Genomic DNA, 25,959 nt, shown 5'->3' on the forward strand with positions numbered 1-25,959 from the left:
AATTCTATATTTTAAAAAAAATCTTTAGAAGTCTCTTTATTGTTTTTATCTTCCTACCATAGTCATATATTTACTTTATTATATGAAACTTAAAGCAAAATGAGGAATGTTTTTAACTTCCTTATTTGTGAAATGTGAGTAACCTTGAGGAGAACTTGCAGGAGGTGGTGCTCCCATGTATCTGCTGCCCTAGTCTTTCTTATCGAATTATTAACACTACTGTTGCTACATGTTGAGTGATCCTTCCACTGATGCCAGATTGAAAATACTGGCAATGAAGGTGATAATTGAGCCTCAGAAACAGTGTTGTTTGAGGCTATTGGTGAAGAAACACCGGTGACCACACAAATAATGCCATTGAGGAGTTCACCTGGTAACCGCACATGGGCATTTCCCGATGATGTGGGGTTAGGGGAACACTGTACAACGGCCAAGAAGCTTGGCTGGCCTTTGCCGTCACTATCCAGAAGTACAGACCACGTGCACTGAGACAGCTAACAGGAATAAAACCAAGAGACAACCTTGCCAGGAGAGTGCAGTAACACAAAACTGGAAGATGGATTTGCTGACTGGGACAGTTATGAGCTTCAAGGATTAGGTTGCTTATGAAAGGGCTTGTCCTATCTCACAGTGAGGGTTGATGAAATAGGGACAGTCGCAATAAGTTTGAACATGTCAGGATATAACCAGACATGACACCAATATCTAGTAGCTACAAAGGCAAGTTATGAGAATGTGGAAGCCATTACACAAAAAGCAGTTTTTAAAAAATTAATTCATCAGATGTGGGCACTGTCAAATAAACCAACATTTATTACCCATTTCTAATTGCCTTTCAAAAGGTGGTGGTGAGTTGCCTTCATTATCTGCTGCTGGCCTGTGGGTGTAGGAACATCAATGCTACTAAGGGAGGAGTTCCAGGATTTTGATCCAGCAACAGTGAAGGAATGGCAATATATTTCCATGTCAGAATAGTGAGTGACTTCAAGGAGAACTTGCAGGAGGTGGTGCTCCCATGTATCTGCTGCCCTTGTCTTTTTAAATGATAGAAGTTCTGGGTTTGGGAGGTGTTGTCGAAGGAGTATGACTGATTTACTGCAATGCATCTTGTAGATAGTAATCACTTCTGCCACTGTGCAGGAAGTGAATGTTGAAGATGTTGGATGGAAGTTAATCACATGACTGCTTTGTACTGATTGGTGTTAAACCTCTCGGATGTTACAGGAGCTGCACTCATCCAGGCAAATGAAGCAAATTCCACTACACTCCTGACTTGCACCTTGTAGGTGGAGGACAGGAACCAGGGATAGTGGAGGTAAAGTACTCACCACAAAATGTGTATCGTCTGACCTGCTCTTGTAGCCACAGTGGGGAAAAATGGTTGCCAGGCAAAAACAGTGAAAGGAGCATGCTGCCACACCAATGCGCCAATACCCCTTCCTGTGACCACAACCTTCCCCAAGTGTAACAGAGCCTGCAGTAGCTGCATCGGTCTGTACAGCCACCTACGGACTCATTCTGAGATTGGAAGAGAGTCATTTTCATCTGTGAGGAACCACCGATGATGATGACTGATGCAGTCCAGTTTCTGTTGAATGTTAAGCCCCCTACCCTGCTCTGGGATGTTGATAGTGAGGCATTTGATGATGGTAAGGCCATTGAACACTAAGAGGTGACGGTTAGATTCTCTCTTGTTGGAGGTGGTCATTTCCCAACACCTGAGTGGCACGAATAGTACTTGCTACTTATCAGCCCAAGCCTTGATGTTGTCCAGTTTTGTTACAAATGAACGTGAACTGTATCAGTATTAGAGTAGCTGTGAATTGTGTTGTACACTGCACAATCACTGGTGAACATGCTCATTTCTGATGGAGGAAAGGTCATTATTGAAACAAGGTCAGTTTGTTGAACTTAAGGCACTCCCCTGAGGAGTTCCTACCCTGATGTCCTGTGAGTGAGATGATTGATCACCAATTGCCACAGCTGAAAATGTGTTGCTGGAAAAGTGCAGCAGGTCAGGCAGCATCCAAGGAACAGGAAATTCGACGTTTCGGGCACGAGCCCTTCATCAGGAATGAGGAAAGTGTGTCCAGCAGGCTAAGATAAAAGGTAGGGAGGAGGGACTTGGGGGAGCGGCGATGGAGATGTGATAGGTGGAAGGAGGTCAAGGTGAGGGTGATAGGCCGGAGTGGGGTGGGGGCGGAGAGGTCAGGAAGAAAATTGCAGGTTAGGAGGGCGGTGCTGAGTTTGAGGGAATCGACTGAGACAAGGTGGGGGGGAGGGGAAATGAGGAAACTGGAGAAATCTGAGTTCATCCCTTGTGGTTGGAGAGTTCCCAGGCGGAAGATGAGGCGCTCTTCCTCCAACCGTCGTGATGTTATGTTCTGGGGATGGAGGAGTCCAAGGACCTGCATGTCCTCGGTGGAGTGGGAGGGAGAGTAAAAGTGTTGAGCCACGGGGTGGTTGGGTTGGTTGGTCCAGGCGTCCCAGAGGTGTTCCCTGAAGCGTTCCACAAGTAGGCGGCCCGTCACCAATTGCCACAGCCATCTTTGTGCCAGAGATTACTCCAACCAGCGAAGAGGATCCCCCCCTGCATCCTTCTGATTCCAGTTTTGTGAGGGCTCCTTGATATCCTACTCGGATAAATACTACCTTGGTACTAACAGTGAATCAAGCCGATGAGGGAGAAGGTAAAGGTAGGTTATGATGACAGATTTATATTAAAAACATGTGGAAGCTTAAGTGGAGCATAAATGCTAGCATGGATTCATTGGGCCAAATGGCCTTTTTTTCTGTGATGTACATCCTGTACACCAGAGTCTTATTTTGAAACTCAAGAGTATTGAGTTTCTTTGATCTTAATGTGGTGGAGGACTGGATTCTCAACTATCATTCTCACACAACATAAGATGACTATATGCTCAATGATTTTATTAGCTTCAGCAGTTATGATGTGTTACCGCAGAACTTGATGAGTAAGCCACGTTTTCGTGTGGATTTCTTTTCACGGTTAATGAAGCTGGTGGTGTAACCTGTGTACCCATGTCATAATCCATCACTTGGCAATGTGCCAGAAGGCTTTATCATTGAACCCTTGGTCACTTTGGCCTAGTGAAAGAAATTAATTCTTTTAACACACACAGTCTTCAGCTCATTTCATTCAGAAGTAAAATAAACATTAGCTGAACTCCTACTTGAGAGGTTACAGAAAACCAAGGTAGAAATCAAAACAATGAATACCATTGGTTACCGACACATGCTTAATGTATGGTGTTAATGCTGATTTCACAGCCTTGGAACAGGATAATTGATTGCACTGTAAACTGCACTTAATCATCCCTTATGGAAGCTCTGCACAAACTTACTTAAAAGCTACTTTTAGATTTCACTGAATATTTGAGGGATGACCTTTATATGCTTTCCTTTCTGGGGCACTGAGCATTTGTGTTTAATAGAGATCCAGAACTTAAACAGACAGGACTGCCTCTTCCCACTTAATGGAAGCAGCAACAACCATCCAATGGTAGATTCACCAGGTCAGCTGTACACCTGAAGTGTAAGAGTGTTGGAATGTGCTGTATAGGATTGGAACTCTATCGTAAAATGACTGTTAACATTCACTCATCTGCATGATGGAGATCCGCTAGCAGTGCCCAGCAAAATATTAAAACAGAAACAGAAATAGCTGGAGAAACTCAGCAGGTCTGGCAGCATCTGTGAAGAGAAAGCAGAGTCAATGTTTTGGGTCTGGCGACCACTCTGCAGAACTGACTTGAAACCTTAACCCTGCTTTCTGTCCACAGATGCTGCCAGACCCACTGAGTTTCTCCAGCTATTTCTGTTCTTGTTTCAGATTTCCAACATCCACAGTTCTGTATTTTATTGTCAGCAAAACATCCAATGGATTTCAATCTGCCCTCCATCTGATAGGACATGAGCTGCGAACCTTCCAAAACCTGAGAAATGGCTAGCCCTCAAGAACACATGCCGAGAAGCTCCAGGCCAACAAGTCTTCTATAATATTTTGTCTGCATTTGTTCACTTCAACCTCAGCTTAGACCCACTGATATCTTGGGCTTCAGCATAAAATACCGGCCAACATCAGCAGGCATCATCAGGAATTCCAGCTGTCACTTGGCTGATGTCCAAACATTTCACAAAAGATCACTCGACTTGTTCCAACATTTTCCTCTGCAGGCCTCTGAGACCTTAGTAAGAAGGATTCTTACCTGGATTCCAGAGGGAAGTAAAGGTGAGCAAGTAAAGAGAGGATGCACAATTGTCCTTCAAAAATTTCCACTTGTTCAAAATAAAGCCTGTCCAAAGACTCAGGGCTAATTCCATTCCAGAACTATCAGAATGCTGCACCTTTTCATGTAGGCATATATTTGATGTATTTGCAAACTGACACAGATATACTGCTCTTCTTCAAATGTACCTTACATTTATGTAAAAATCCATCTTGTAGACATCAAGTCTACAATAAAAGGCCTATGATGTACAGAACGAGAGTTCATTATATTTACGGAGCGCTTGAATTAATCAAATTTACAGCATCAATGTGGTAACATGCATGAAGCTTTCCTTCCTTTAATAAAGTGTTCAATGTTAGGAAACAAAACAACCCAAACAAGCATTTACAGCCACACAAAGCCTAAATAAAGCAACCAGGGCTATGAGGTTTACTTCAGCATTACTGTGCTTACTGACTGATCCAAATTAATTTGACAATATGATGGAAAACGCAAAATGCAGAATGAAGATTTAATTATTTTTCTGAAAAGGTATACAGTCTTCATGGAAATATTGTGAGAAATAATTACTTTGACACTGAATGTATTCAAGCCTCCTTCATACATAATTTCAATGACAGACAACCTGCAGATGAAGTTTCCTAACAACCTTTTCAAAAAAAACTTTAAAAATGTTAAAACTACTCAATTAAGTTTTCAACTGTACTTACCTTAAAACATTCCAAGTCCATTTTCAATGATAATTGTAATAAAATTCCACCTCCTTGCCCCTTTTCCTCATTTTACAGTCCTATTCCATAGGCCCCTCCAGACACCCTTGGGATGCTCATTCAAGTGGCTATTCATGTGTGGATTTGGAGAATGTGTCAATAGGTTACACCACTCCATTAAACCAACGTGGCTTAAACCTAATGAACCTTCAAGTTGAGAAACTAGGTTCATTACCTGAATTTTAAACATGAAATTCAATTCTTCGTGATAAATTACAGAGTACTTACCGATTACATTTTGCCATATTTGTGGGGAGTGGCAGAGACTTGAGAATAAATGTTGAAAAATGTGGTGCTGGAAAAACACAGCAGGCCAGGCAGCATCCGAGGAGCAGGAGAATCGACATTTCGGGCATAAGCCCTTCTTCAGGAATGAAGGGCTTATGCCCGAAACGTCGATTCTCCTGCTCCTCGAATGCTGCCTGGCCTGCTGTGTTTTTCCAGCACCCCATTTTTCAACTCTGGTACTCCAGCATCTGCAGTCCTCACTTTCTCCTACTTGAGAATAAATCCCAAACAAAGTTATCAATCATTGTTTTGGTTCAAGGAGTCAATTTCTGAAATTTAAGCTGTTAAATGTAGATTGTGGTTATATTTCAGGCAAAGTTTTATTACAATTATTAGACAGTGTTACAAGTGTAATACACAACATAGTATGAATCCCCTGTGCAAAGGCATGAAAATATCATCTGACAGTAAAATGTCTGGCCTTATCAGAAGAGACAAATCACAGAAGAGACACAGAGTCATAGAGATGTACAGCATGGAAACAAACCCTTCAGTCCAACTTGTCCATGCCAACCAGATATCCCAACCCATTCTAGCCCCAACTGCCAGCCTGACCCATATCCCTCCAGACCCTTCCTATTCATATACCCAGGTGCCTTTTAAAAGTTGTCATTGTACCAGCCTTCACCACTTCCTTTGGCAGCCCATTCCATACACGCACCACCCTCTGTGTGAAACAGTTGCCCCTTAGGTCTCTTTTATATCTTGCCCCTTTCACCCTAAACCTACGTCCTCTAGTTCTGAACTCCCCCACCCCAGGGAAAGAGACCTTGTCTATTTAACCTACCCATGCCCCTCATGATTTTATCAACCTCTTTTAGGTCACCCCTCAACTAATTCTTGAGGACTCTTCCGCAATTGTGAATGCATTATTTAAATCAAAACATCATTTTTTTAAGATACCCACATTCTGTGACTTCAAATTATATTTGATTAGTTTTTAAAAAAAATAATCATCAATATGCAGTTAGAAGAGATACACATAATCTCCTGAGTTGTTTAATTCAACATTTCCCTCCTAATACTTCAATACAAAGGTCCTAAAATATTGCACTGACAAACCTCAACAACTATCCAAGCCTTTTTATTAAAAGAAAATAGGTGTTACTGGATAAATAACAATACAAACACAAGAATTAAAATCCATGCTATTTCATTCAAACAATAAAATGCTACTCCAAAGTCCTTCTCAATGCTAACATGCCAACTTCAGGAACATCAGACCTGAGTTTCCTATTCTATTGATTGTAGCAACAAAGGAGATTCATGTTGAAAAACAGTGACATTAACTAATTCTTTACATATATTTGTTCTTCATTGAAAAATGATCAGATTTGCAGACCTACTGTTCATTAGCAAGGCTTGGAGCACAGGGCAACTGCACCACCCTCAAAGCCAAAACCAAGATGGTGGAAAAAGGCAAAGTTATTTATATTCCAGAGGAAGTATTCCTTCAAACAGAATTACAGAAAAGAAAACTGAGCTACATGAGGGTTATTCTACCTCAAACAGGAAAACAAATCTCCCAAATGACTGTCTCAATCTCAGCAAAACATAACTATTTGATTATTATTTTCTGGCAGATCTCTAAAACCATCAACACTGGCACAATATGAACAAAGCTGAGGATCTACTGAAAATCCCAGCCATTTAGATTGGCAGAACTGTAATTAGTAATTATGTAATCATGAATTATAATTACTACAACTGGTGATTATGCAATTATCAGTTAAATTACTGACTTCTAACCTTGACATTCTGGCAGCTGAAGGAATTGCTCCAGTCAAACACAACCTCTCAGAGAAGCATCAAGCCCCTGTCATCCAGACAATACAGAGAGGTCATTTGTAATTCACAGACCACCTCAACAAATTGCTTTCCACCTTTGCAGCACTTAGGATGAAGGCTACACTGCACCAGGCACCGAAGAAAATGAACAGCCTTGCCACTGCCACTGAAGCACAACGTTTCAGTCATGTTCCTCAATTTCAGAAAATTACACATGTTTCAGCTCCAGAATCAGAGACACATTTCGTGTCAAACAAACCATTTCAGGAGGAACAGAAAAGAAATGCCATTACTATTAAACAGCTTTAATAACCATTAAATCCTCCAACAGCTTGCAACATGCCAAGTAATAGATATTATTTATTGATGTATCATTAATTTTTGTGTTCCTAATATGCTGTACAATGAGTCAAGGTGAAAAAACACAGCTGTGCTGAAAACACTCTCAGTGATGGATTGCACTCATACACTTGGGCTTTTCAAGGCTGGTGCCTTTCCAGCAAAGCAATTATCATTGTAGAATGCATAATAGCCTAATTAATTACCTTTGTCAGTTTGAGCCATGTGTCATTATTACCATGCGTCACAGCAACTTCAGAATCATTTCTAAATGAAAATAGGTTATTAAGTCCCATTTTAATAGCTAGTAAAAGTCTGAATTGGCACGTAAAGTGCACCACTGAAAAGATGCACAGGCTTCGTACAACATGGAGAATGAAATGTGGTCCATTCTGGATCATCATTATGGAGAGCAAACATCTTCCTCGCATAAATACTTTTAGGACTTTGAAATAATTTTGCCGAGCAAGAGCACCCTGACTGAGTTAGGCTATCCTTGAACATTCACCTGTCTGCGCTGTACAAAGTGCTTAGAAATTTTAGACACCAATTTATATCTAGAAATTGTAAGCGGGAGATTAAATACACTGGTTCAACAAAGTTTCAGCTAAGTTATTTCCAAGACTCCTCAAGTGTGCAGGGAAGGGGAGCTAGAAATGATGGATTGTGAATTCACTGGGCATTTTGCTAATTTAGTCAGATGTAGAAGCTACTGCAGACTCCTGTCCTGTTCTGAATTAGCTCAGGCAGTAAAAAGGAAAAGGATTTTGTTATTGATAGAAATTCACCTGGATTTCTATCTTCCTGGCTCTTTAGAAGGAATAAATTAAACTGGTGTGTGTCCCTACTCCAAAAAGTCACGTTGACAGTGACTAAACATATTTATGCCCTCATATTGTTTAGCACTGAGAGGCCATAAACATAGATGTTTAAACACTAGTTTCATGACATATTATTAAAGTACACTGCTCGCGTGACTGTCCCCATCTGTGTTTCAAACTCTGATATTCTTTACAATGAGTTTCAAATTTATATTCCCGTTTAACACCCTCTTACTCTCACAGAGGTGAAGGGGGTCAGCAATGGCATGTGAACGATTCTTCAGCTTGTAGGTGAGATACAGCATTAAGTGAAAACTGCTGCTTCCTCCACTTATGCAAATCCAACCTTCATTCCATCAGAAACAAATTATTTCTCACCAATGTGCTTTTCTTCCCGTTTTCAGATGCAGGGTTTTTTTGGAGCACTTTATTGAGTAAAGCTGATAGTTACGACAAGAAATGGCCAGTTTTCTACCGTGGGATCACATCTCCTTAGAACTCAGTTCAATCTGAACAAACACAGTTCTAGCTGCTCAAGCCATGTCTTAAATCAATTGTGTTGCCCAATCCCTTTGTTGGCCACATTTCAAAGCGACTGATCAAATGACAGGCAGTGGAAAGTATTTTCCTTAAAGACCCAGTGGATTAAAAACTTATGCTGTTCCATCATGTAAATAATTGTTTTCATCAACAGCATAATCATCAGGAAACTTTAAGAGAGAATTTATGACCAATGAAACTTACAAACTTCATTCAGGTTATGGTTCTAACAAGGAGAAAGTGAGCACCGCTGATGCTGGAGATCAGAATTGAGAGTGTGGTGCTGGAAAAGCACTGCAATTCAGGCAGCACCCGACGAGCAGGAGAATCGACGTTTTGGGCATAAGCCCTTCATAAGGAATGAGGCTTGTGGGCTGAGAGATAAATGGGAGGGGGATGGGGCAGGGGAAGGTAGCTGAGAATGCAATAGGTAGATGAAGATGGGGGAGAAGGTGATAGGTCAGAGGGGAGGGTGGAGCAGATAGATGGGAAAGATGATGGACAGGTCAAGAGGGCGGTGCCAAATTGGAGGCTTGGGACTGGAATAAAATGGCGGGGAAGGGAAATTAGGAAACTGGTGAAATCCACATTAACCTCATGTAGTTGCAGGGTCCCAAGACAGAAAATGAGGCATTCTTCCTCCAGGCATTGGGTGGTTAGGGTTCGGCAATGGAAGAGGCCCAGGACCTGCATGTCCTTGGTGGAGTGGGAAGGGGAGTTGAAGTGATCAACCATGGGGCAGTGGGGATGGTCGGTGCAGGTGCACCAGAGATATTCTCTGAAACGATCTCCAAGTTGGTGTTGTGTCACCTTGATGTAGAGGGAACCACTTTGGGTGTAAAGGACATGACATTTGTGGAGGTACAGGTAAATTTCTGTCGGATGTGGAAGGATCCTTTGAGACCTTGGGCAGAGGTGAGGGGGGGAAGTGTGGGCGCAGGTTTTGCACTTTCTGCAGTGGCAGGGAATGGGGTGAAGGTTGTTGGGGTGGTGGTGGTGTGGATCTGACAAGGGAGTCGTGGAGGGAATGGTCTCTTCAAAACATTGTTAGAGGTGGGGAGGGAAATATATCCCTGGTGGTCTGTTTGTAGGTAGCGGAAATGGCGGAGGATGATGCAATGTATACGGAGGTTGGTGAGGTGGAAGGTGAGGACCGGGGATGTCTGTCCTTGTTGCGTTGGGTGGGGTGGAGTTCAAGACTAGAGGTGAGGGCCTAACCCTAGTTTTGAGTTGGCAACTGGCTTCAGTGGTGTACAGGTCGGTATACCAAACTACAACAGCGCTTCTCTCTATCTCCATCTCCGGTGACCAACTAACCACAGACATCTACTACAAACACACCGACTCTCACCATTACTTGGACTAACCCTCCTCCCACCCTGCCTCCTGTAAAAACACCATCCCTTATTCGCAATTCCTCCACCTCTGCTGCATCTCTTCCTAGGATGACCAATTCCACCTTAGAAAATTCCAGATGGCCTCCTTCTTCAAAGATCTCAATTCCCCCTCCCATATGGTTGACGATGCCCTCTAGCGCATCTCCTCCATTTCCCTCACCGCTGCCCTTGAACGCTACCCCTCCCAACGCAACAAGGACAGAACTCCCCTGATGCTCAACAGCCACCCCACCAACCTCCATCTACATCGCACCATCCTCTGCCACTTCCACTACCTACAAACAGACCTCACCACCTAGGGATTTATTTCCCTCCCCACCTCTATCAGCGTTTCGGAGAGACCATTCCCTCCATGACTCTCTCGTCAGATCCAAGCACCTCCTACCCACCTGTCCTCACCAGATTCCTGGCACCTTCCCTTGCCGCCACAAGAGATACAAAACCTGCGCCCATACCTCCCCCTCTCACCTCTGTCCAAGGCCCCAAAATATCCTTCCACATCCGACAGAAATTTACCTGTACCTCCACCAATGTTATCTCTGTATCCGCTGCACCTGTGGTCTCTACATCAAGGACACAGCACGCCAATTTCCGGATCATTTCAGAGAACATCTCCGGGACACCCACACCAACCAACCCACTGCCTGTTACACTGAACACTGCAACTCCCCTCCCACTCCACCAAGGACATGCAGGCCCTGGGCCCATCGCCAAACCCTCACCACCAAATGCCTGGAGGAAGAATGCCTCATATTCCACCTTAGGACACTGCAACCACACAGGATTAATATTTCCCCATTTCCTCGTTTCCCCTCCTCTCAGCTTATCCCAGTTCAACTCAGCACTGCCCTCCTGACCTGTCCATCGTCTTTCTCATCTATTCATTCCACCCTCCTCTCCGACCTATCACTTCCCCCCCACCTTCAGCTACCTATCGCATTCCCAATTACCTTCCCCCCCCAGTCCTACGCCTCCCTCCCATTGATCTCTCACCCCCCCGGCCCAGAAGCCTCATTCCTGATGAAGGGTTTATGCCCGGATGTTGATTCTCCAGCTCTTTGGATGCTGCCTGATGTGCTGTGCTTTTCCAGCACCACACTCTCAACATAGTTCTGACAAGTTAATCTTCTTCACTCATTTGCAAAACCCATTTTCAGGAACCTACATTTTTTTGGTAAGACCCTATTCATTTTGATAAAAGTCAAATAACACTGTACATGGGGAATCCGTTCAGCTCCTTGAGCTCAGTAACGGCAGTGATATAACTAACTTGTCAACTATCTCACTGAAGGTCACACCAATTCCATATACTCGTATTATATTGTGGTGTAATGTCAGATAGATTTGCTTTATCTCTGTGCTCGATATCAAGGTGAAATTTCTTAATTGGTTTTGCATTAAGATTTGAATTTCAAATCTGATCAAATGATTGTGATATCATCGAAACCTTCTGGCATACTTATGTTTTGTGTTAAAGCAAAGAAAAATCGAAGCCAGGTTGTTCATCATATAGCCAAGCTAAAGGGAAATAGCGACGTTCTTGGACCGTTAATGATTCACTCCATCATTGGGTATGTCTCCATGAATTCTCGATGTAAACAATCAGAACACCATGTTCACAATTGTTGGGAGTTCTTAGGTTACAGCTCCACGCTTCCATTTACATTGTCTGTGTTCATCATGGCTGAATGGATTATTTTATTTGCTTTGTAAATTGAAATGAGGAATTCACAAAGCTTTGTTTTCACCGCAGGCTTCATCTCCATAGTATTTAGCTACTTTGGCCAGTGATAGAAAACACAAAAAAGTAACAAATCAGAGAAGGTAACCAGAAAGAGGAAACAGGGTAGCAAAGCTGAATAAAGTGAGAGGAATAAGTAAATCACACCAAAAAGGGAGAGAGAGAGAGAGAGAGAGAGAGAGGGGATTCAAGGGAAGCATAGAGAAAACACTGTTTCTACTAAAAATCAATGGGAGAACAGCAGACAGACAGAATAAGGAACCTAAACAAAAATAAGAGAAAAAGGACACAAAAAGGACCAAAGGACTTTCAAAATATCAAAAATGCAATAATTAAACAGAGAAAAGGGGGCAATATGTACGTACTGTTTGATGAGCAGTGGAACTATTGCACACTATGCCTGTTCATAGCGATGCAAGTGGGAAACACACTCTGACCATCCACTCAGATCAAAGGGAAGCTGAAGAAGGCTGAACTCTGCACATGGTCGACAAGGAACAAGGTTCCTAGGCATTCCACCTCAGAAGCAATTTTAAATGATCAAAAACAGCTGGCAACATACTCAGCATTTTTTTTCAAATACTGAAAGCTGAATGTCAAAACAGCAGGGCACTGAAATTAGTTTGAAATTTCAAAGCTGGTCTGTTTGACAGGGTTCTCAGCAGCTACTTCCCCACTACAACTAATTTCCATTTTCTTCCAGTGTGACACCACCTCTACAAGGTGATCTGTGATGCAGCCATTGGCTACAAACTTCCTTTAGTTATTAGGAGACCCAACTGGGTCCATGTAAAGATAAAGGAAGGATATAATTGACCTAAGTGCAGCAATATGGATCATAAAGCTGGGTTACAGAACAGGCAGATTTTATTGTGAGAAAGATAAGGATTGTCAATTGTAATTGTTAAAAGAATTGAGGCTTATCTTCAACCTCCATTCCACGTTCCCAGCCTAGTCCCATATCTAAACCATAGTTATTTTTATTGAATGAGGCTAAGGTAGCAACGAACATTCCTCATTTAACCAATGTTCACAGCCAGAGCTTAACTTTGAATTCTCTTACAAACTAAAGATTTAAGCTTCTCCAAATGTTTATTTGGGTCTTTTAACAGGTCTCCCTTTGGGAGTATTAGTGAGACACCTGGTCTGTGAGGGGAGGAGGGTGAAGGAAAGATGGGTAACACCTAAAGAACATCTATCAGAATACTCAAGTCGAGATGGGAAAGATTTAAAAGGGACTGTTCATATACAGGGTGGCGCATGTCTGGAATGAGCTGCCAGATGAAGTGGTGGAGGCTAGAACAATTACAACATTTAAAAAGCATCTGGATAGGTACATGAATACGAAGGGTTTAGAGGGATCTGGGCCAAATGCTGGCAAGTGGGGCTAGATTTAATAAGGATAGCTGGTTGGCATGGACGAGCAGGATGGTCTGTTTCCATGCTGTACATCTCAGTGAGTCCATGACTCTATGATCTGCCCTGCCCTGAGTACAAGTACCTCCCACTTTATCCACCACCCATCAGTCCCCTCAGCACCCCCCCACAAGTCCCCCATTACATTTAACCCAGAAACGAAACAAGATTCCACTCCTCAGGCTTATTAAAGCATTGCATTTTGGGAAATGGCTTAACATTGCAAGTGCAATTTTAGCACAAAACATTAAATGCACATCCTTTGAGAGCTGCAGTAGAAACGCTGGTAGAAAGGACCAGGACGTTTAATATCAGAATTCTCAGCTCAGCAGCAAATGTGGCTATTTTTAAAATGTGTACATTTCTGCTTTCAGAAACTCAGTGCCTGAGGCACTGTCAGGAAATTCTCCTGGCAACTGAGAGAACACTCAATCCACCAGCACTCAGAACAAGTCACAAAAACACCATCACCAATTTCAAGGATACGACAGAAAGAGGAAATCTTTATACCAGCCACTGGTTTCTCTAATAACCTTAATACTTTTTAAAACGTAAAAGCTTCTAAGAAGTTGACTCTCAGCCATTTTGTGTGGACATTGTAAGGAAACTTCATAAATAATGTAAATTTTATCGCAAACCAGGACTGTTGCCAACATGGTAATATATGGTTAAAAACAATGACTACAGATGCTGGAAACCAGATTCTGGATCAGTGGTGCTGGAAGAGCACAGCAGTTCAGGCAGCATCCGAGGAGCAGTAAAATCGACGTTTCGGGCAAAAGCCCTTCATCAGGAATAAAGGCAGTGAGCCTGAAGAATGGAGAGATAAGCTAGAGGAGGGTGGGGGTGGGGAGAAAGTAGCATAGAGTACAATAGGTCAGTGGAGGAGGGGATGAAGGTAATAGGTCAGGGAGGAGGGTGGAGTGGATAGGTGGAAAAGAAGATAGGCGGGTAGGGCAAGCCATGGGGAGAGGGCTGAGCTAAAAGTTTGGAACTAGGGTGAGGTGGGGTAAGGGGAAAGTGAGGAAATAGTTGAAGTCCACATTGATGCTCTGGGGTTGAAGTGTTCCGAAACGAACGATGAGGTGTTCTTCCTCCAGGTGTCAGGATATTCCAGCTCAGCCCTGTGCCCATGACTTGTCCTACCTGCCTATCTTCTTTTCTACCTATCCACTCCACCCTCCTCCCTGACCTATCACCTTCATCCCCTCCCCCACTCACCTACTGTACTCTATGCTACTTTCTCCCTATCCACACCCTTCTCTAGCTTATCTCTCCACCCTTCAGGCTCTCTGCCTTTATTCCTGATGAAGGGCTTTTGCCCGAAATGTCAACTTTACTGCTCCTCGGATGCTGCCTGAACTGTTGTGCTCTTCCAGCACCACTAATCCAGAAACACGTAATATATAACCACTTGTTCGTTATGGTTTGTTTGCCATTACCAATGCTGCAGCCTGGCACAGTTACCATGCCAAATGTTGTTACCTGAAGAAAGCTGCACATTTAGAGGGTGGCACAGAGGCACAGTGGTTAGCACTGCTGCCTCACAGTGCCAGAGACCTGGGTTCAATTCCTGCCTCAGGCAACTGTCTGTGTGGAGTTTGCACACAGTACAAAAACGTGCAGGTTAGGTGAATTGGCCATGCTAAATTGCTCTTAGTGTTCGGTGAAGGGGTAAATGTAGGGGTAGGTTGCTCTTCGGAGGGTCAGTGTGGACTTGTTGGACCAAAGGGCCTGTTTCCACACTGTAAGTAATCTTATCTAAATTATGTACTACAACTGGTTAGAGTATACAATTAAGGAACAACCAAAATCAAGTTCACCTGCACAGGCTCCTATTAGTGGAATCAAAGATGCACACAAAAAAACTGTTTATAATTTATTAATTATAAAGGGAGCTATTTTTATGACGAATTGTTTATATGCGAAGGAGAAAAATTCTTGCCCAATGCAGAACCAGATTGTTGCACATGACAGTGCTTTTCAAAATGACAACGGATTTTTCTACCACTACTCATATTTTACACAATACCTTTACTGTTGGCAAAATATCACACAGCTATTCACAGATACGTCATCAGATAGAAATGAACACTGAGGCAAAGGTAAATATTAGGAGGCATGATAGGGTTGAAGGAGGAGAGTGAGGATGATGATAAAGACATTGAAGAGTGATGCTCAGTCAGTCAACGGTTTGGTCCCAAATGTAAAAAAAGTCAAAGAAAAGCTGAGCTGTTGGTGAGTCGTCAGGGTAAGTAATGTTATCTTGATGAGGCTGCCAGGTTATGCAGGTTAAAGCAGGGAAAATGTTAACATAATGTGGTGTTGGGGAACTTGGTGACTACTGAACAACATGGACACCAGAAGCAGGATCAGGTTATTCAGCCCTTCATGGCTAATCTTCTACCTCACTGCCAATTTCCCATTTTCTCTCCATACCTCTTGATGCCTTTACTATCTAAACATTTATCCATCTCTTTCATGGATATACTCAATGACCCAGTCTCCACAGTGTTCTGAGGTAGCAAATTCCACAGACTGACCACCCTTTGAGAGAAGAAATGTTTCCTCATCTCCCTCCTAAATGGCTTCTCTCATATCCTGAGACTGTGACCTCTAATTCTAGACATCCCCATTGGAAACATCCTCCTTGCATCTAGTCATCTGGCCACAGAGTCAGAGAGTTATACAGCCCAGAAATAGTCAATTCACCGTGCTGACCAGACATCCCAATCTGACTCACTCTAGCTGAATTAGAATTCTACACATTCCAATCAGACCATCTCTTGTCCTTCTCAACTCTCGTGAATACAGGCCAGGTCAAAGCAATCTCTCTGCATACAACAGTCCTGCCATTATCAGTATCACCCTATTGAACCTTCAGGGCACTCGATCTTTGGCAAATATAGTATCTCTTGGGTGGGGAGGCCAAAGCTACATGTAATCCTTGCAGTCTCACCAAGGCTGGATAACTGCAGTAAGATATCACAGCTTCTGACTTCAACTCCTGTTGCAATGAAGGCCAACATACCCTGTGCCTTGCTACACCTGCTTGTTTACTGTCAGGATGAACCTTTAAACAATGCTAGTCCAGATGCTATTGGAGCACTGTGTCCAATTTTGGGCACCACACTTGAGAAAGGATATGACCGTTTTAGAGAAGGTACAGAAAAGATGTACAGAAATAATTCTCCAGATAAGAGACTAAGTTATGTGGACACATTAATGAGAGGCAATTCCAGCTTCTCCAGAATGGAGAGGTTTGCAATGGGATGTAATGGAAATGGATACAAAAAAGTGGATACAAAAAAAAAAATTCCCATTAGGCTGTTGTCAAGAACCAGAAGACATGAATTTCTGGTAATTAGCAAAAGAACCAAAGATGACATGTGGAAAACCTTTTAAATACAGCAAGTGGGATCCATTTCGAACACACTGCCTGAAAATGTGTGGAGGCGGATTCAACTGTGACCATCAAAAGGGACTTAGATATGCTGTTGGAGATAACAATTCCTAGCATCACAGGGACTAGCCGAACTGGTCTTGCAGAAGGCTGGCATCTTTTGATGGGCTGCATGGTATTTTATTGTGCTACAATGATTCTGAGTCTGCAACAATGTGCACAAGGCCATATTTCATACTGTCAGTACAAGGTAAGTCAATGAGGTTGTATTAGTATCTGCAGCTGACATCAAAGGAACCATATGTTTACACTCAGCTGCTGTTTTTAAGTGTAGAAGAGCCTTTAGGGGCCAATATGAAAGCCAGATCTTAAAAGAACTAATAAATTAAAGATGGAACAATGTGAATTGGTATTTTGACAGAATCCATCCAGTGTAAATACAGTATAGGTAATGTTCACATGAACGTCAACTGATTCCTCAACTCAATACACATTGCAAGATACATTTATCTTCATTAAATGCTGTTTATCTTCTATTCATAGTTATGTTTTTTGATTACACGTTACTTTCAAACAAGAATATTTATTATGCTATCAGTTCGTCTTTCCATTAGAATAATATAAACCCAGTTAAAATAAGATCTTCATATGAAACTGGACTGCAACTTACTTCCCACCATCACTCTCAATGTTTCCTCTAGGACACTCCACAGATCGAAATAAATTCACAATTTCAGCTGACAGTGTGTCAGCATTTTCATTTAGCTTTCAAAATATAAACTGCCCAGGCCAGCAAAGTAGTGCCCAAAGGAGTTTGTAACACATTAAGCACGAAGAAGAAACTTTAGTGGGAATGTTGGTGAAACTAATTCTCTGCACTAGCTTAAACTTCACTAACCACAGCTAATTTACTCACAGGCTCCAGACAGATTAATACAATAAACTTCACTTTCCTTTGTAAATAGTACTGTGGTACAAAGAATGTTTGAAATTAATGACTACAATAAATTACAGTAATTGATTGCAGTTTGTCCTTTTGGAGTCTGTTCAGCTTAATTTTACCTTTTTCTATTAATAATGAGCTTTTTTTATTTTGTTGCTCCAGGTTAATGATGCACAGCTCTAATAACTATCCAGTAAGTGCTACAAATGTTCATCAAATTGTGTGTGTGTGCAAGAGAGAGAGGACTGTGTGTGAGTGAGAGGGGTGTGTGTGTGTGTGTGTGTGTGTGTGTGTGTGTGTGTGTGTGTGTGTGTGTGTGTGTGTGTACACATGCTTGCGAGAGAGAGAGGGATGTGTGTGTGCGAGAGAGAGGTCTGTGTGTGAGTGAGAGACAGAGGGGTGTGTGTGTGCGTGTGTATATAAGAGAGGGAGAGACAGAGTGTGTGAAACAGAAAGGGAGAGAGGGAGGGAGATCTGTGTGTGTGTGCGTGTGTGAGAGAGAAAGAGAAAGAGAGACAGGGACAATGGTTGGAAGGCAGAGATTGTTAGTAAGTATTTGGCCTCAGTTCTCAAGAGGAAGGTGACAGCTGGGCTTTGAGAATGACCAAAAAGATACAACACAGCCAATACTGGCGACAGATATTCAAAAGAAAGCCAAATTTGAAAAATTAATGGGAATCAAAATAGGAAAAGAGAGCAAGTCCATACAGTCCAGTCCCTGAATAACTGAGACTTTGGGGATGGATTAGCTGGGAGGTGAGAGGTGGTTGCAGAAGCATGAGTGCTCATTTTCACAAAAGGCCTGAAGGATAACAAATGTTACATTTCCACCCCCTCTCCCATACTGTCCTGGAAACTGCAAAAAAAAGCATCAACTAAAATAAAACGATATGCAGTCTCAGTGCTGGTTAAGATTCTAGAGTCCAGGCTGAGGAATGCATGGAGTTTTACTCACAGGCTAGCTGGACAGACCGGAGAATTCCCACTGGCTTGGTTTGCTGGGGGTGGGGGTAGGGAGGGGGCTGCGGGGACAGAACTGCATTAGACCTTGGGGTGGGTGACTCTGGAAGGAAGAGGCTGCCAGGCAGCAGGCTGGTCTGGATGGAAATCCTTTGAAAATTAATAGAAAATATAAAATGAAACATCTCTCCAGATGTGACACCTCCGGGCACTCCCCCTGCTCATTCAAACTAATCCATGCCACTCTCCCCCCAACCAATGTTATTAGCCCTTACCCTCCTCCACCACCCTCATACACTTACACTCCATGTCAACCTACTCTCCTGTAACTGTTCCATGTGGCCCTTCATGGCTTAAATGACAATTTTGATTTATTTATTCATGGATGTGGGCATCATTGACTGGGCCAGCATTTATTGCCCAACCTAGTGGCCCATAATTCCAACCTAGTGCCAACTCATGTCAATCCACATCCTTAATGGATATAGTGCCAAGTCATGTGTTGCTGGAAAAATGCAGCAGGTCAGGCAGCATCCTTGCACTTTTCCAGCAACACACTTTTCAGCTCTGATCTCCAGCATCTGCAGTCCTCACTTTTTCCAATTAAATCACCACTTTTACATTGCTTCAACTGGATAAAGCCTCATAATTACAAGTTGATAAGGCCTTATGAAATGTACTGGAATTCATAGTCCCAAATCAGATAACCACTTGTATAACCTGCTACAACCAACAGCCAATCAAACTGTAAAATGTAATAACTGCAGTGATTGTGGATGGTTGTGAAATCAGTCATGCAACAGTAATCCAACAATGTAAGTCCTAAAATTTATGTCAACACATACGCATTTTTTAAAAGCATCGAAGACTTTTTTTTGGTAAAACTTTAAAGGGCAGGACTTTTAAATGGGCCTGGGTACAAGAATCAGAACAAGCTACAGCAAGCTGACAAAGACGTTTGGAGTAAGAAACTCCAGTTGAAAAGCTTATCTTCAGAACAGACACAATGGTCTCTTCTATGCAGGAAGTTCTACAAATTATTACAAGAATGAATGTACACATCAATAAGTCTGAGATGCAGCAACCCTACTATAGAGTAGGACAAGCAATTCCAGTTTTCCACGTTATATCTTGACTCTGCTAGTATTAGAAGGTTAGGCTGTAAATAAATCAAATCTAACCCATTCCTGAGTAATTTTGGCAGCTGTTGAGTCAGCAATATATCAGCAATACAACAGCAGTTTATCCTTTCAAATAGGACATCATGTGGAGACCCATCAGTAAAGCAGCACCCAATACATTTATTGTATGAGCTCACAAGAGTTGCTTTTTTGGACAGTAACCAATATTCCAGATGGGGCTGAATCAACAAGCAATTGCAAGACTTTTGTTCTTTTGATATAAAATGACTACTGCATTCACTAACTCCTGCAATCACTGAGTGTCATTTTAAACAACACTGGATCTCAAGTGCAAATTATAATCAGATACATATACATCAATCTAATTACTGATAATCTAACAAAGACTAAGATCTTCTTCAAACTTATTTCATCCAATTAAAAAGGATCAAATTAATAAAACTGTAACTTTCCCACACAAGACCAGCTCAAACATGGTGTATTGTGCCACTGAAGGTTGTGGTGTTGGGACGAGTGATTTAGAATTCAAAAAGCACCAGGACAGGTTGCGTGACTGAATTTGGTGTAAGTTACTGGGCAAGCACCGATGGTGGAAAATGATGAGCCTAGCAAATGGCAGGGCAGAAATTACATAAAAATGTGGGCCATTTGCAAAAACAAATGCTTTCCTTTCATCGTATTTAAAAGGGATCTAAGGGGCAACGTTTTCACGCTGAGGCTGGTGTGTGTATGGAATGAGCTGCCAGAGGAAGTGGTGGAGGCTGGTACAACTGCAACATTTAAAAGGCATCTGGATGGGTATATGAATAGGAAGGGTTTAGAGAGATATGGGCCAAGTGTTGGCAATTGGGACTAGATTAATTTAGGATATCTGGTCAGTATGGACAGGTTGGACCAAAGGGTCTGTTTCCGTGCTGTACATCTCTATGACTCTATAAATATAATACAGTTCAATAGATAATGAAGAGAAATGCTACATAGTCTACAAGTGTGGTGCACGTGTCATGGTGACAGCAAGAACCTCAGATATCAACTTATCTTTTAAGTAAGATGCACAAAACACCACCTAAACTCTGGGAATGTTCCTTGTTAGGCAGAACAGGTCCCGTCTTATTTTTTTAAAAAGGAGCCTTCTTAAATGTTTCCATGGCTGGGTTTGCACTGCAGCCTTAAAGCAGTTCCTAGTCTTTTTCTTTAAGGCTGGGGCAAAACTATTTGATTTGATTTGGGACGACAAGGAACACCAAGTGAAAGTGAAACTTTTTTTACAACATTTAATTGTTAACCAATAATTACAATCTTGTGCTAAAAATCTGGGACAAATAGTGAACGAGGTAGATGGGTGGCACGGTGGCACAGCGGTTAGCACTGCTGCCTTTCAGCGCCAGAGACCTGGGTTCAATTCCCGTCTCAGGCAACTGTCTCTGTGGAGTTTGCACATTCTCCCTGTGTCTGTGTGGGTTTCCTCCTATAGTCCAAAAATGTGCAGGTTAGGTGAATTGGCCATAGTGTTAGGTGTAGGAGAATGGGTCGGGGTGGGTTGCTCTTCGGAGGGTCGGTGTGGACATGTTGGGCTGAAGGGCCTGTTTCCATACTGTAAGTAATCGAGATGAGGATGATTGCTTCCTCTTCCAAAAAAAAGGGATGCTTAAATAAAAGTAATTATCTTACAAAAAATTTAAATGTATTTGCTTTAGTCTGAAACTTATCTTTGAGTTAGCAATAGCTATAACATGCAAAGAGAAAAGCACAGACAAAAGGCACATACTTAAAGAAACTGAGTCAACATCACAGACAACATCAATACTGAAGGTTTATCGTCGTTGAAACATCAGAGGCAAGATTAAGTTAATCAACAGGAACAAATGTAAATTACAGATCAAGTTGAGGAGAGTCATGAGAGAAAGAAAATTGCAATATTTATTAGCAATCTTCTCAGGTATGATCTTAAGGGTTCTGTAGGATCAGTCTAAAGATAGGAACATGCATGTAGAGCAGATAACGAGGCGATCATGTGTATCACAGTAAGTGACAAACCAGCAGATGGTGCATTTGCGTGGAGTACAGACTAGAGCTTCATAGGAGGAGGATTACCTTTCGTGCACACGTAGGATGTGAGTATCATGGGCAAGGCCAGCCCTTGCTAATCTGTGTTAGATTATTCAGTAATTAGATTGCCCATGCCTATTTGCCTTCGACAGCCACCTTGATTACAGTGGAGTATCTCACTAATCCATTTGAGAAATAGGCAAGAGTCAACACCATTGTTGTTTGTCTGAATCTAGGCCACAGCAGGTAAGAACAAGAGTCTGGTACTAAGATTAGATTACTTACAGTGTGGAAACAGGCCCTTTGGCCCAACAAGTCCACACCGACCCGCCGAAGCGCAACCCACCCATACCCCTACCCCTACATTTACCCTTTACCTAACACTACGGGCAATTTAGCATGGCCAATTTACCTGACCCGCACATCTTTGGACTGTGGGAGGAAACCGGAGCACCTGGAGGAAACCCACGCAGACACGGGGAGAACGTGCAAACTCCACACAGTCTGTCACCTGAGTCGGGAATTGAACCCAGGTCTCAGGCGCTGTGAGGCAGCAGTGCTAACCACTGTGCCACTAAAGGAGAATACTGAACCAGCTGGGTTTTTACAACAATTTGGCAGTCTAATTTTCTGAATTTAAATCCCCCAGCTGCTGCAGTGGGATTTGAACTTGTGGCTGGATCCTTCGGCCAAGTCTCAAGCCTCCATTGGCATAACCACAATGGTTGATCGACAACACTTCCTCAAACATTCACACTCTCCACTACTGACACTCAGTAGCAGCAGCAAGCACAAGATTTCACAATTTGTGCTGCAAAATGTCACAAGGGGTCCTTAGACAGCTATTTCTAAACTCACAATCACTATCATATGCAAAGCCAAGGGCTGCAGATGTATGGAAACACCGCATCTGAAAGTTCCCCTCTAAGCCACTCATCATCCTGACTTGGAAACCTATACATGGGTCCAAACTAGGAGCAAGTGAGGACTGCAGATGCTGGAGATCAGTCAAAACACAGCAGAAGAGTCGAGCAGGAGAGGAATCCTGATGAAGAGTTTATGCTCGAAACGTCGACTCTCCTGCTCCTCGAATGCAGTCTGACCTGCTGGGTTTTTCCAGCACCACACTCTTCGATTATCAATGGGTCTGCCAGGAAAAGTGGCATGGACATGTAGGAGAAAGCAATGTCATCCCCAGCACAACCCATACTTGGAAGGCAAATGCGAATAATCCTGTCGAGCAATCAAGTGCCTCTTGATTCTGAGAAACACAACATTCTTCTTTAACTTCAGAAGAGAATGAGAGATGCCTGACCAGTGTGAATGTGGACAATGACTATAGCTATGCAGTAGAAAGTGAGTGCACATCAGAAATTCAGCCATACATACCTGGGCACTAGCAAACAGTCCAGATCATACAAAACCATTGTGAAGAAACAGAAGGCTGTTTAGACCAATATAAAATACACCATCACACATGCAGAGAGTGAGGAGGTAAACTCTAACAATGATGATTGCACTGAGTCACAACTACCAGCAGCAAGACACAAAGTTGTCAATCAAGAACAACTGAGAAGAACATTTAGGTGGGCAAGTGATCAGCAGATCAAGACAAGTTATCAAATCTCCAGAATGTTCCATGAAAGTTTGAATTGCCAATCATGTTTACTGTGCTTACACCCTTGTATAATTATTGAATCGGTAACACACATCTGGGTACAACTAGTATATATGTTTGGAATTTTTTTTTCCTTTTGGAAAAAAGGGGATGTTGCATTATGCCTGATAGTATGCAAACATACCTTGAAGAGACATGTTCAGGCTATCACCACCGTATCATGGTCTATGACCTGGTAACACTAAGCTGCCAGCCTCTAGCTTATTTGACCACTTGCAGCATGATGTGCTGAAGGAAGCATGCCACAGTTTTTAACCAAAACAGTCAGTACTATAAACCAAACCCTGCAATCCCCAATGACTGTAGAACATTCAAATTCCAGGAACTGTAATAAATGTCTATTGAACCTTTCAGTGTGCCGTTACTCATGTCTAGTTCTTAAGTTACTCAAGCTACCTTAAGTATTGACTTATCAGATCCAAATATCCCACTGAAGGTAAAAATCCCATCACTGCACCTACAACAGATTGTGAGGCCAGATCAGATCAAAAGCAACTGCAGTTTGTTCATTGTAGCCCTACAAGAAAGCTTATCTTTGGAAAGACATAAACTTGGACAAGCAGGCCTTCACTTAATGGAATAATTGCTGTTGCGAACATTTAAAATACTTTGAAAAACTTACCTCAGCCTGAAAGCTCTTTAGGAGAGGGGCCACCATTTCTCTAATCTCCTGAAATAAAATTGTACAATACAAAGGTTAAAAATTAAACTTGCAACAATGCTCACAAATCTACCCTTGCAAATTGGGACCCAACCTTTCACCAAATAGATTAGGGCCAGTGATACATATGTCAGTAATAATATTTTCTCAGATGTAATGGTTGAGGACTCTGCTGTTTAAAACATTCTGACTCTATAAGCTGCTCAGGTAAGTAAGGTGACGGGATACCCCCTGGGGCGGCACGGTGGCACAGTGGTTAGCACTGCTGCTTCACAGCGCCAGAGACCTGGGTTCAATTTCCACCTCAGGCAACTGTCTGCGTGGAGTTTGCACATTCTCCCTGTGTCTGCGTGGGTCTCCTCCGGGTGCTCCGGTTTCCTCCCACCATCCAAAAATGTGCAGGTTAGGTGAATTGGCCATGCTAAATTGCCCGTAGTGTTAGGTGAAGGGGTAAATGTAGGGGAATGGGTCTGGGTGGGTTGCGCTTCGGCCAGTCGGTGTGGACTTGTTGGGCCGAAGGGCCTGTTTCCACACTGTAAGTGATCTAATCTTCCCTTTTGTCTAAAGGAAAAAGAGCTCACAGAATCAAACAGGACTGTACTTCCGTTCTTTTATTACGACAGAAGTGCATTGATTCTACATGTTTTGATCAAAGGAAACTGCTCGACAATTGCTCAAGTAAAAAGTAAACTCTGTATTCACACCAACAGCTGAGCACAAGTCTTTGCCACTTTGCAATGAAGATCAAAAATCCCACTGGGACCAAAGAAAGCAAAATAGAAACATGGTAAAGGAGAGCATGAATAGGCCATTTGGCCTGTCAAGCCTGCTTCGCCATTAAATGAGCATGGCCGATCATCCAACTCAGTCCCCTGTTCCCGCTTTTTCCTCATACCTTTTGATCCCTCAGAATTATACTGAACTCCTTCTTGAAAACTTTACATGTTTTGGCCTCAACTGCTATCCACTCTCTAGATAAACAAATTTTTCCTCATCTTAGTCCTAAATGGACTACCCCATATCCCTAGACTGTGACCCCTGCCTTTGGGAACATCCTTCTTGCATTTACTCTGTCTAGTTTTGTTAGAATTTTATAGGTTTGAATGAGATCCTCCTCATTTATCTAAACTGCAGTGGATATAGTCCTAATAATCCAGTATTTCTTCATATGCTAGTCCTGCCATCCCAGAAATCAGTCTATAAACCTTCGTTGCACTCTCTCTATTGCTAGAACATCCCTCCTCCGATAAGAAGGCCAAAATGCATACCATGGTCCAGGTGTAGTCTCACCAAGGCCCCGTATAATTTCACTTGGACATCCACTCCTGTACTCCAATCACCTCTATGAAGGTCACATACCATTTGCTTTCTTCACCACCTGCTGTACCTGCATAGGTACCATCAGTGACTGGTGCATGAGGACACCCAGTTCACACTGCACCTTCCCCTTTCCTAATCTATCATCATTCAGATCATAGTCTGTCTGCCTGGTTTTGCTGTCAGTGGATAACTTCCCATTTATCCACATTATAGTTCATCCGCCATGCATCTGTCCACTCACTCAACTTGTCCAAGTCACATTGAAGCAGCTTCACATCCTCTTCCCAGTTCACTCTCTCACATCAGCTGTGTCGTTTGCAAATGTGGAGATATTACATTTAATTCCCTCTCCTAATGTGTCAGCCATGGTAAATGCAACATCAAATATGTTGTTGTTAAGTATTTTCTGAGTGTCATTGATGCTGTTCCATGAAAATGTGGATATATATC

General features: G+C 42.5%; 1 protein-coding gene across 6 annotated transcripts in view; it reads right to left on the bottom strand.

The window, feature by feature from the left end:
- The window catches only part of cux2b (cut-like homeobox 2b), a 327,451-nt gene that overhangs the window by 143,460 nt on the left and 158,032 nt on the right, over positions 1-25,959 (bottom strand). For all 6 annotated transcript variants that reach the window (XM_060843611.1, XM_060843610.1, XM_060843609.1 and 3 more), the window contains exon 3: positions 24,151-24,198. In XM_060843611.1, the coding sequence (XP_060699594.1) occupies positions 24,151-24,198 (48 nt within the window). The remainder of the gene's footprint in view (positions 1-24,150; positions 24,199-25,959) is intronic.

Source organism: Hemiscyllium ocellatum, chromosome 24, assembly GCF_020745735.1.
Source record: "Hemiscyllium ocellatum isolate sHemOce1 chromosome 24, sHemOce1.pat.X.cur, whole genome shotgun sequence".
Classification (NCBI taxonomy): domain Eukaryota; kingdom Metazoa; phylum Chordata; class Chondrichthyes; order Orectolobiformes; family Hemiscylliidae; genus Hemiscyllium; species Hemiscyllium ocellatum.